A 12,855-nucleotide genomic window follows, 5' to 3' on the forward strand; every position below is an offset into this window, starting at 1 on the left:
CCCGAGGTGGAGGGTGCACTTATATGTTAAGAAAGATTATATTTGTAATGATAGGATAGGTTATAGTTAATATCTACTCAATATATATGTAATCAACATTTATTCAAAATGTATGAAGTATGTTGTGTTGTTGTTTCTTTTTTGTAAGATGTTTATTTTATGTGTCAAAATAAAAAAAATAATTAATAATAATAATAAAAAAAAAACCTCAGGCACAAGAGTCCCATCCTAAGGACTGGCAACTCCCTGCCACCTGAGTATTTTTTTTCTTTTTTTAATAGGACAAACAGCCTTGAGGAAGTCAGGGAAATAGATAGCCGGAGAAACAGGAAACCTCCTGAACCCTGATGTATCTTTTCATTTTTAGTTTACCATTTTCTGATATATATGGGCTAACAGTTATGATGTTACCAGTATACTGAGCTTTCTAATGTAGCATCAGCATTATTGTTCTTGTTATTATTACAATTTAAAAATATTTAGGGTGCCATCTTTTTCCTTTTTAGACAGGAAAAAGTCCTACAACTCCCATCATCCCCAGACAGCCAGATATAGCAAGAGTTGGGGGGGGTGTTCCTGTCTCTCCAGCTATCTATTTATTTAGATTCCAATATTAATTATTTAAGTGCTAACATACTTTAAACCCAGTATTTGCACTAATAAAATAAGAAATGTATTAAGCTGATAAACGATAAGTATATACACATTTATTTCTAAAGTTTTCCTTCAATTGATGTTAAATTAGATAAATTCGAACATGATGAAATTGAACCCTTAGGTAGCAAAAGTCACCCTATGAGATCACAATGATTGTGTTTTACACTTCACAAGTGGTTCCCAACATGTTAAATAGATAATGGTGTGTTTCTCCCGAAGAACTATTGAATGGGAGGTGGATTTATTTTCTTTTAAATTTTGACAAGTGTGCACATGGACAGATGCTACAAACCACACTCCAGTCTTCCTGCACTTTTAGGAGCACTGGAAAGAGAAGGTAACGTTTATACATACACCTTGTTGTCTATGGACAATGTCCTTTTATCATTCCTATAAAATACTGCCCCCATTTCTTTACCTCTTGAGATGATACCTTCTTAAACTGTTAGTATGCACACATGTGCACTATGCAGTTCTTCAGGTTTCAAGGATCACCAGATCAGTCTATTTCTGGTTCACGTCTGTTTCGCATTTGTTCACTCTTAGATCAATTCCGTTCCATTTCCTCATTAATCTGTGTGGGGAAATGCACACAAAAAAATGAATTTAAATGTGCATTTTATACGTGTTTTGTTACCTGCTTGTTCGTTTATTTATTTATTTTATTTATACCCTGCTTTTTTTCCCAAAACATGGCACTCGGGGCAGCTATGTTTTCGAACCAAGAATGGCATCACAAAATTAGGAGAACTGCAAAATTCAAACCTTAATGTGTATTAATCCACACATTCATCCAGAAGCTGCAAATCTGGTCAGTTTGCCTTGAAATATAGACCACACAAAATTCTCACACATCCCTCATTTCTGTTCCCCTGCTCCTCTGGTTTTTAACTTTGGTTCCCTTCCAGTGGGGTAGATAACCACTCCCATCATCCTCATCTGAAGAGCACCGGTTGGGGAAGTCTTTGCTAGAGGCTAAATGAGGAGAGTGAGGGTGCATCTTGACTCCACTACACATGTGTATGTACTGTTGGATCCTACATTGTATCTGGTTTTTCTTTTTCCACTATTTTTACAATTATCTGGAGACCTGAAGAAAATGAGGAGTCAGCAGAACGTGCAATTCCCTTAAATGTCAAGGTCTCAGCTGGACACTTATTGAATTATTTAATTATTGTATGGAAGCATTTTTCTGCAATTAATCAATTAGTGATTGCATCATTGTACAGGACTGCCTATATAAGTAGCTGTGTTTTTCATGCTTTTTATTCCTTCATCTTACCCCATCTTGATGTATGATGCTATGTATTGATCGTCTGTGAGTATTTGTATATGTGCTGCCATAACTAAATTATTTCAACTGTCAGTAAAGGATTTGCTTTTAACTTACAAAGAATCCTTTGCCTCATTGAGTCTTTGCTGCGTCCTAAACTGAGAGCCGCTGCTACTTCTGCTCAACTCTGGTTCAGAGTGTGATTTTCCAACATGTACTTGGGCACAGAATACCAGCACAGTGCTTCTGTTTCACCCCCAGCCTCACATTGCTGAATATTGTTGAATTGCAGTTATTCTATCATATGATTATAAGATTGGAATGGTCAGCTGGAAAGGGTTAATGGAAGCCTATGCACTTCTGGAGACTGCCTTAATAGTCCCCCCCAGTCCACCCCAAAAAAGAAAATGTGCTAAATTGGCTGATTGTCCTCAATAGCTGGTCTTCCACCAACCTTCTGAAGGGCAAGGAAATACCTGTGAGAGATAACGCTCTGCCCTTCCAGTTGATGTGATCTCAATATCTGTGTAAAGATGTAAGGACAAATAATAGATGACAGTGACCAAATGTGAGCCAGACATGAACAGACACAGAGAACTGAGTTGGGCATGTGGAGAGGCAGAATAGCTGCTTTGTGGGAGCTGTGGAATTTGGCAGTCCATGGTGTGCTTCCACCTACCCTCAGCTGACCTGTACATTCGTAAATAATACTGCAAAACACCAGGCAGCCTTCAGCTATCTCCTTCCAAAGGGAACCAAACCTGGGTAAGCCCTGCATCCCTGGAACCTCTCATTACTCGGAAAAGCGGACTGATTGGAACAATACAAAGAACCAAATCCATTATAAGGTTTACAATGGATAGTGTGTCACTGTGTGTCCGTGGGTGTGTAACATAGTTTGACCATGATTATTTATTTATTTGTGATATTTATATACCACTAAATATAATGAAATCTATGCACTGGTGATCGCCAGAGAACTTTGCATGATGTTACTCTGGTTTTGCAAATAAAATATTTGTGTGATGCATATAAATATGTCAAGCAATTCCACTCTTTCTGTAGATGGCTCATTTTGCCTTAATTTGCACCGAAGCCAGTACAAGAATTCAGTCTTGTTTAGTCTATTGACATTTTGAACATAAGAAGTGCCCTGATGCTGGATCAGACCAAGGGTCCATCTAGTCCAGCATTCTGTTCACACAGTGGCCAACCAGCCATCGGCCAGAGATGAACAAGCAGGACATGGTGCAATAGCACCCTCCCACTCACGTTCCCCAGTGACTGGTGCACACAGGGTTACTGCCTCGAATACTGGAGATAGCACACAACCATCAGGGCTAGTAGCCATTGATAGCCTTCACCTCCAGGAATTTATCCAACCCCCTTTTAAAGCCCTTCGAATTGGTGGCCATCACTACATCTTGTGGTAGTGAGTTCTATAATTTAACTATGCGCTGTGTGAAGAAGTCCTTCCAATCATTTCCGCGAAGCATTTCCTTTTACAAATCTGAGATAACTTTTATTCTAACACAATATTATAAAATACGTGTATTCATTTCCTCTGTATTTTATGGCTACACCCATGTGGATTATAGCCCCTGGCATCATGGTTCAGTTATTTTCATTGCTCCTCATATGGCATTGTTCAGCTTCCCTCTAATAATGGCTTCTCTGGGATCACTCAACAGTCATATTTCTTCCACAAAACACTCCACCATCCCCAACCACACTGGTACCTGTTGAAACTGCCCTTCAATCTCCAGGGTGCATCGTAGAAAGACATTTTCTTTTTGAAATTCCTGGTCTATATTTGCACAGACACTATAATACTAATTCTGTGTGTGCCTGCCGTATCTCCCATGTGTACAAAAGCAGACCTTACTCCACATGGTGGGAGTTTCCTCCTTATCTAGGAGGACTAGATTCCATAAGGTCCCAGCTGAACCTTCTGATAAGCCCTAGAAAGTCATTTCTTAAACAGGGTTCTTCATACTCCCTACTGGGAGTAGGGGAAGGGGAGGTGGAATGGTTTGAGAAGCAAGAATAATATCTCCTTCAGCGAATACCAATGCAAAAATGTCTGGTTCTCTGCAGTCTCCTCCCCGGTCTCCTGTAATACTACTTTCACTCCTTGGTTCTTTCTATCAGTCAGCCCCTTGCCCAGCTGCTTTCCTGTTTATTATTGTTTATTATTGAGCTGTATCCAATGGTGGCTTTGTGAGATTGGAAGGCGCTTCTCTTCACACCATGCCGGGCACCCAATTTTCACCAACCCCAACCCACCCACCCGATGCACCTCAGACCTCCATGTCTTCCCTGCAAGAGCTGTTCCTGAGAGTTGGGGGGTCTTCAGATCAGTATGGAACACAGCAGAGGGCTGCAGCAGCTCTGGGAAAATCAAGTGGTTCTTCTTCCATGGGGAGCAGGGCTTTCTGATAGTGCAAAGCAACCACCAGTGCAACCCAATGGGGTTTTGCTTTGTTGCAATATCCTCTATACCTGATCATTCTTTTACATTTGTTATGCCAAAGTGTACTTTTATTTGTTCCCCTTTGTTGAAAAATAACTCCATTATTTATTTATTTTAAATGGGGTGGGGGAAAGAAGGAAGGAAGCCTTAGGGCAGGAATCAGCATCCTGGTATCTTCCAGATGTTTTGGACTACAGCTCCCATAAGCCTCAGCCAACAAAGCTAATGACCAGGGATTCTGGGAGTTTGTCTTACAAAAATCTGGAGGGCACCAGGTTGCTTATCCCACCTGAGTGTCTTTAATACCTTCCTTGACTCTGCTCATTGGCCACGCTGGCATCCTCCTGGGTGTTCCTCGCCCTCTTTTTTTAAACTTTCGGCCAGAGGAGGTGGGGGTGGGTCAGGCTTTGCAGTTCAGCACCATGGGGGGGTGGAGAGGGGGTGAACCCTTTCCCCCCATGCCATAGTCATGACAAAGATGACTATGCTATGACCTGTTTTAAGTTTGTATTTTAAATTTGTATTTCTGCACTGCTGCTGATTTTATCCCGGTTGTGCTTTTATATTGTATTTTATATCATGTTTTTATACTGTTAGTCTTATACTTTGAATGGTTTTAATTTCTGTGAACTGCCCAGGGAGCTTCGGCTATTAGGTGGTATAAAAGTGCAATAAATAAACAAATGAATAAAGATCTCTCCCTGAAAGATGCTCCTTGGATTCATCAGAATTGCAGTGTCTGAGAAAAGGCTCAACTTCACCCCAACAACCCACCCACCCTGGTCCCAGTTCTGACAGCCCAGCCCAGCCCCTCACCTTCTCCTTACCGTAAGGAATTATCAACACAAGTTATTTCCATGTAGTTAGACCCTAAGATGCACTGAGAGAGTGCCACAGACTGCTTTGTTTAGCCAGCACCACCGTCAGTGCCATCTTAATGCATGAGCACACTGGGCAGTTGCCCAGGGGCCCCACGCTAATCTATGCACAGACCACACAAACCACAAAGACCTTGATCATGGTGACCTTTTAAATGAATGTGAGCATCTCAAGCAATACATCGTTCTTGATGAAAATTGTGATACTCTCCCTGCATTGTACAGAAAAATAATTTTGAATAACTTGACATCTGTGTTTCCCAATGTTGAAACTGCACTCAGAGTGTTCATGTGCATGATGGTGACCAACTGCGCAAGAGAACGTTCATTTTCAAGACTGACACTTATAAAAAAATCAGCTTCGCAGCACAATGGGGCAGCAGCGTTTGAACTGGCTTTCACTCATGTGTATGGCAAATGACATCCTGAAGACCATTGACTTCAAGCCAATTATAAAGGAATTCTCTGCAAAGAAATTTCTCAAATGTTTGTGTTGAACAATGGATCAATAATAAATAACTCATAGTAATTTCATACTGTGCGCCTGTGCCATCTCCGTCAGTATGACTTACCAACTAATAAATACCATTTTTATGTTGATTTTTTCGTTTTTCAAGTTCAAGGCTCATGTTACATTGTCCAAACGTTTGTATTGATTAATTTTTGCTGTACGGCACAGGTTTTTTAATGTCAAAACACTGATTTTGTTGGAGGTACCTGCCACGACACAGGCTCTGAACACCAGACCTTACCACTACCACCACTTCTTATGGGGCAATACAGGCTCTGAACACCAGACCCGGCCGAGGCTACTCCCTGCTCAAGCCAAGCACCAGCGCTTGATACGCCTGAGGCAAGGGATAAAACCCACCTTCCTCCAAACTATGTGGAGAAAGCGGTTTAAATTGGAGAATGGATTTTAATATATATAATAATGTGCTGTGAGTTATATCTGCTGAGGTGAATGATTGTCAGAGTGGGTGCTGAATGTGTAAACTTAAGATGATAAATGCCAAACAGACACGTGGGATTTTTGTGGTAGTTTTAAAACAAACAATCAAAATTTATTTTTAAAAGTTCATAAGCTTTGTTTCAAATAACAACATTTAAAAACCTTTTTGAAACCTTCCATACAATCCTGTCACTCTCACATTCGCGCTTTCCTTTTTCTCACACAATCACTCTTGAACTTTCTTTATTATCAGTATTGATTAATATACTTCCACTACGTGCACACCACACTCTAAAGACACCACTCACTACACTGACTCTCAAATTTCCCAAAACTTAAGTACCATAAATACAGAGAGCACTACAGACTCAAAGAGTACCTAACAAGTCTCCCTGAAAAGCTCCCTGAAAAGAAACTCTCAATCCCCTCGGTCATGCCCTTATATATCACTCCTCCCCACTCCCAAGACATTCTAACTCTGCCCACTCAGGCCAACATTCTAAAAACCACAGACTTACAAACTGCAGACATACATTTGGAATTGACTTGTGGGGTGTAACGCCACAGTACCAATAAATATAAGTTTATTTTATTGATCATTTACATTTTTATTCCTGTGAGTGGTTGTGTAGGCAGGGCCCAGTGCACTGCTTTGCCCGGGGGCCTATAATGCTGTTAAGACAGCCCTGGCTATCCGACTCCAAACACATTGGAATGAATCAAACGTGTTTTGATTCTGGCACTTTTAGGTTTCATCTCTTCTTATAATGGCCACTGTCCAGAGTGCTGGACTAGATAGACCTCAAGCCTCGTCTTTTGTTTCCTTTGACATGCAGAGCACCCCCATTCCCTGATATTTCTACAACCATCCCATGCTGGTGCACTCTGTTCCACCAGATTTCAGATAGGCCTATTATATTTATGACCTCTTTAAAAACAAACCCTCTATCATGGCTGGGAGCCTTCTAACATTCGCATGTAAAAACATATACCATGCATTACTGTCCAAGTGTCCTTTTGATGTGCCCTTTTTTCCTATGATCCATTGGTCTTTTGCAAATGGCTGATATTTTATCTGAAATAATTACACTATCATCTCTTAAGGATGAGCTGTTATGAACCAGATGCTCCCCAACTCCTGCCAGTTGTGCCCCCTAAGAAGTCTGTTTATATGCTGTGGAGGCGGGTGACTTTAATTTTAAGTACAAAAGAATGTAAGGAATCTGAAGCATCTGTTTAACAAACAAGTAGCAACGGTAAGAACAGACCACGGAACAACGGACTGGTTTAAGATTGGGAAAGGCGTACGGCAGGGTTGTATACTCTCACCTTACCTATTCAACTTGTACGCAGAACACAACATGTGAAGTGCTGGGCTTCACAAATCCAAGGCTGGAGTTAAAATCACAGGAAGAAACATTAACAATCTCAGATATGCAGATGACACCACTTTGATGGCTGAAAGCGAGGAGGAGCTGAGGAGCCTTATGACGAAGGTGAAAGAAGAAAGTGCAAAAGCAGGGTTGCAGTTAAACCTCAAAAAAACCAAGATTATGGCAACCAGCTTGATTGATAACTGACAAATAGAGGGAGAAAACGTGGAGGCAGTGTATCTTCCTGCCAGGAAAGTATCTACACAGTATTACAAAACACTATGACCAAGTTATGCTCTAGAAGGTTATGCTCAAGACAGGAACTGCAACCAGACAGGAAGGGCGGTTGATTCATCAGCTGATAAAGATGTGAAATAGGGGTTCACGAAGTTTGTGAAAAAGGAGTTCATGGACTTTGCAAAAGAGTTCCACGAATGCGTTGTGCAAGTTTTCACTTTGGAGGATGCTGGACACAGATACTTATGCCTGAATCCCTTTTTCAAAGAGAATGCCTGAAGAACTACACATAGGTAGGACAAGAAATGACGCTCCAGGGCTATCTGACAAATCAAAATGAACATGTCATCATGTACCAAAGACTTCTTAAAGAACTCAAATGTAAAATTGTGCTTCTAAGAAAAATATAAAGTGCAATCAGAATGACGAAGGTGAAAGAAGAAAGTGCAAAAGTTGGGTTGCAGTTAAACCTCAAAAAAACCAAGATTATGGCAACCAGCTTGATTGATAACTGGCAAATAGAGGGAGAAAACGTGGAGGCAGTGACAGACTTTGTATTTCTGGGCGCAAAGATTACTGCAGACGCTGACCGCAGCCAGGAAATCAGAAGACGTTTACTTCTTGGGAGGAGAGCAATGACAAATCTTGATAAAATAGTTAAGAGCAGAGACACCACACTGACAACAAAGGTCCGTATAGTTAAAGCAATGGTATTCCCTGTAGTAACCTATGGCTGTGAGAGCTGGACCATTAGGAAGGCTGAGCGAAGGAAGATAGATGCTTTTGAACTGTGGTGCTGGAGGAAAATTCTGAGAGTGCCTTGGACTGCAAGAAGATCAAACCAGTCCATACTCCAGGAAATAAAGCCAGACTGCTCACTTGAGGGAATGGTATTAAAGGCAAAACTGAAGTACTTTGGCCACATAATGAGAAGACAGGATACCCTGGAGAAGAGGCTGATGCTAGGGAAAGTGGAAGGTAAAAGGAAGAGGGGCCGACCAAGGGAAAGATGGAGGGATGATATTCTGGAGGTGACAGAATTGACCTTGGGGGAGCTAGGGGTGGCAATGGCTGACAGAAAGCTCTGGCGTGGGCTGGTCCATGAAGTCACGAAGAGTTGGAAGCGACTGAATGAATAAACAACAACAAGAATGTAAGAAGTGCCCTGCTGGATCAGACCAAGGGTCCATCTAGTCTAGCAAACTGTTCACACAGTGGCCAACCAGCCATCAACCAGGGATGAACAAGCAGGACATGGTGCAACAGCACCCTCCCACCCATGTTCCCCAGCAAGTGGTGCACACAGGCTTATTGCCTCGAATACTGGAGATAGCACACAACCATCAGGGTTAGTAGCCGTTGATAGCCGTTACCTCCAGGAATTTATCCAACCCCCTTTTAAAGCCCTCCAAATTGGTGGCCATCACTACATCGTGTGGAAGTGAGTTCCATAATTTAACTATGTGCTGTGTGAAGAAGTCCTTCCTGTTATTTGTCCTGGATCTCCCACCAACCAGCTTCATGGGAGGACCCCATCGGGTTCTAGTATTTTGAGAGAGGGAGAAAAAGGTCTCCATATCCACATTCCCTATCCACATTTTGGTGGGGCTGTGAATCCATTCTGGGTTTCAGTCAGAATCAGCCAGAGCTATAAAGAAGCTGTCAAAAGTGCTGAATTCTGTGGGTTCAGCACCTTGGATAGCTCATTTAATGTTCTGGCTGGTTCTAAGCCAAACCAAGAATGGAGACACATCCCCAATGAAATCAGAGTCACCAGCCTCCACTGGTCACAGCATCTTTGAAGCTAAGCACCAGCAGTCTAATTACATTGCAGTTCAAGCGGAGCCCAAATCTTTTATACAGACTAAGCTGGTCTGAAGTTCTCACAGCGGCTCACAAATTGAAACCTCTCATCTCATCCATGCATGGAGACCACACAGCTCTGCTTGGTCTAGTTGGCCCTGGACATGGAACATGGACATTGCTCTGGAGGTTCTGGACTTCAACTTCCTACCTATTTTCTTGTCCTCCAGAATCGTTAGTACAACTGGATTTCTTAGAGTCACGAATGCTGGCACGGGCTCCTTAAAGACAAATTTATTCTGGCCTAGGCTTGAGTTTGCCCGATGCATGAAGTATTATTGAGAATTTCAGGTTATTTAAATTATACAGTATATGTGGTGGAAGGAAAAGACTGTAAACAGTGCTGTCAGAGGGAAATTACATGCAGGAACTACTGACAGTGACAATCGCTTTAAGAGTGGCCATTGACAAAGCAGTTGATGCTGATAACACAAATGTCCTGCCATGTAGGGCACGGAAAGGAATCCAATTAACATGAGTAGTTTTGGTTTTTTAATAATAATAATAATAATAACCTTTATCCTCTTGATGAATCTATTGATGAATTGTAACTCAGCTGTCTCTCACTCTAATTGCCCTTTGAAGTAGGGCTGTGCACCACCTCAGATCCGAACCCCGAATCCAAAGTGGATCACGGTGGTTCAGTCCCTTCTGAACCGGATCTAAGGTGGTTCGGGTGAAGGCCAAGGCAGCCCAAAGCTGAAGCCAATTGGCTTCAAAGCTTCAGTCCACCTCTGCACTTCAGACCCGCACCCGCCCCCCATCAGTCTCCTTACCTGCTGCCTCCATCACGGCGGCAGAGAGCAGACGCAGGTAAGTGGGGAAGCGGGGGGGGGCTTGCCTGGTGCCTCCGCCTGGTGCCTGCTTTGAAGTTAGTTTGGTCCAGAATGGGAGGCTGAAATATTCTCCCACTGGTTTTTGAATATTGCTCATTTGCCATTCCTCATGTTAGCATTGCATTCTGTGGCGGAACCCGAAACCACGGGTTCCTGTGTGGTTCGCTGAGTGGTGGTCAAAGACTCTCAAGACACAATTTCTCTCTCCTTAGAAGGTTTATTACGAGCAGGTGGCGCTGCAAGGTGGCAGTCTGAGGAAACTGCCCAATAATTTCAGGAAATGTCAACATATTTATAGAGTCAATTCCACTTAGATACCATGGCAGAACTTTCTCACCAATCATAATACAGTTCTGAAAATGCAACAACCAATAAGAAGCTAAGCATTTAGGCATGTACAGAGTATGAGTGCTTCTCTGACTAGAAGATATCACAGTTACAGAAAAACAGAAAAACATCTCTATCTGTTATTTTCTTGGTTATCTTTCCTTGCAGGCATCCTCCACCCTCTGACTGCCGGGGTGGACAACGCCTATGTTGTCACATAGTTTCTGCATCAACTTAACTCTAAAAGCAAAAGCAATTGCAGCATTAAAACAAGGTTTAAAGGAACAGGAAGCCATGAACTTTATGAACTATAGCTAAGGATGATAGGCCATTTTCTCATACCTATGGGCATAGCAAAAGAACCAGCTAAAATTCCGCAACAATTCTAAACCAACAGAAGTGTCCCATTCTTAGTGAGGAAGGTCCTGCACCCAAGCATTGGATTACAGACTTCTACAAAAGAAAGACTGTGGGTGGAAGGTTTATGTCTATGGGATGGAAATGATACAGGGGATACATTAGGTTTCCCTTTGCTTTCAGCACTTGGTGGTTGTGGGGATCTCCCTTAACTACAACCAACCCCAGGATGGTTTCTCTACTGGCAAACACTGCCTTTTGTTTCCCCATGGGCAGGGATGATTTCCTTATGTGCAATTACTATCCTGTTTCCCTATGAGCAGAGCCTCATGTGGCGCAGAGCGGTAAAGCAGCAGTTTCTGCAGCCGAAACTCTCCCCACGGCCTGAGATCAATCCCAGCGGAAGCTGGTTCTCAAGCAGCCGGCTCGGGTCGACTCAACCTTCCATCCTCCCGAGGTCAGTAAAATGAGTACCCGGGGGAAAGGTAATCATGGCCGGGGAAGGCAACAGCAAACCACCCCGCTATAAGGCCTGCCAAGAAAACGTCAGCGAAAGCTGGCGTCCCTCCAAGAGTCAGTAATGACTCAGTGCTTGCACGAGAGGTTCCTTTCCTTTCCTTCTTCCCTATGAGCAAGCATGATTTTCCTACGGGGAGGTAATTTTTTCCTATCCTATGTTTCCCTATGGGCAACTATGGTTTCTCTATGGGCAAGTACACATTCCCTATGGGCAAGTACTGACATTTGTTTTAGTATCTGTCCTATGAAGAGAGACTGAAAGAACTGGGCATGTTTAGCCTGGAGAAGAGAAGACTGAGGGGAGACATGATAGCACTCTTCAAATACTTAAAAGGTTGTCACACAGAGGAGGGCCAGGATCTCTTCTCGGTCCTCCCAGAGTGCAGGACACGGAATAACGGGCTCAAGTTAAAGGAAGCCAGATTCCAGCTGGACATCAGGAAAAACCTCCTGACTGTTAGAGCAGTACGACAATGGAATCAGTTACCTAGGGAGGTTGTGGGCTCTCCCACACTAGAGTCATTCAAGAGGCAGCTGGACAACCATCTGTCAGGGATGCTTTAGGGTGGATTGCTGCATTGAGCAGGGGGTTGGACTCAATGGCCTTGTAGGCCCCTTCCAACTCTGCTATTCTATGATTCTATGAAATCTCCCACCAATAACCTTCATGGGAGCCATGGTCCCTAAATACACAGAGTACCAGAGAAAACTACAAACAAATTCACACACACCTTCAAGCTAGTTATTGGAGTGAGACTCACTGCACTCAATGGATTTTACTTCTGAGTAGACATGCCTTGGATTGAACTGAACATCAAGCACCAGCAGTGATCAAATAGGGTGACCATATGAAAAGGAGGACAGGGCTCCTGTATCTTCAACAGTTGTATTTAAAAGGGAATTTCAACAGTCAGTTGTCATTTGTAAGCATGCAGCACCTGGTGAATTTCCGTCTTCATCAAAACAGTTAAAGCTGCCCTCTTGACCAGATACAAAAGAGGGCACGGCTTCTAAAAAAACATGTTAAACATGCTAGAACAGCTTGCAAATGAGGTTAAAACAATTCGCAGCAGTTTAAATCAACCTCCAAGTCAAGAGATCAAATAATTC

At 42.7% G+C, this 12,855-nt stretch overlaps 1 protein-coding gene across 6 annotated transcripts in view; it reads right to left on the minus strand.

Moving 5' to 3' along the window:
* Nucleotides 1-11,245, minus strand: part of A4GALT (alpha 1,4-galactosyltransferase (P1PK blood group)) — a 41,096-nt gene extending 29,851 nt beyond the window's left edge. For 3 of the 6 annotated variants that reach the window (XR_010025838.1, XR_010025837.1, XM_063134313.1), the window contains exons 1-2: nucleotides 10,483-10,501; nucleotides 1,076-1,231 (exon numbers count right to left, since the gene is read on the minus strand). Coding sequence is in view for 3 of the 6 variants with exons in the window: in XM_063134315.1 (XP_062990385.1) it covers nucleotides 10,483-10,501; nucleotides 10,547-10,639 (112 nt within the window). In the remaining 3 variants the exon portion in view is untranslated. Of the gene's footprint in view, nucleotides 1-1,075; nucleotides 1,232-10,482; nucleotides 10,502-10,546 lie in introns of those variants that run through there. The other 3 variants (XM_063134315.1, XM_063134314.1, XM_063134312.1) reach the window with 1 other exon arrangement.
* Between the last annotated feature and the right edge of the window lie 1,610 nt (nucleotides 11,246-12,855).

Source organism: Elgaria multicarinata, chromosome 9, assembly GCF_023053635.1.
Source record: "Elgaria multicarinata webbii isolate HBS135686 ecotype San Diego chromosome 9, rElgMul1.1.pri, whole genome shotgun sequence".
In the NCBI taxonomy this organism is placed as follows: domain Eukaryota; kingdom Metazoa; phylum Chordata; class Lepidosauria; order Squamata; family Anguidae; genus Elgaria; species Elgaria multicarinata.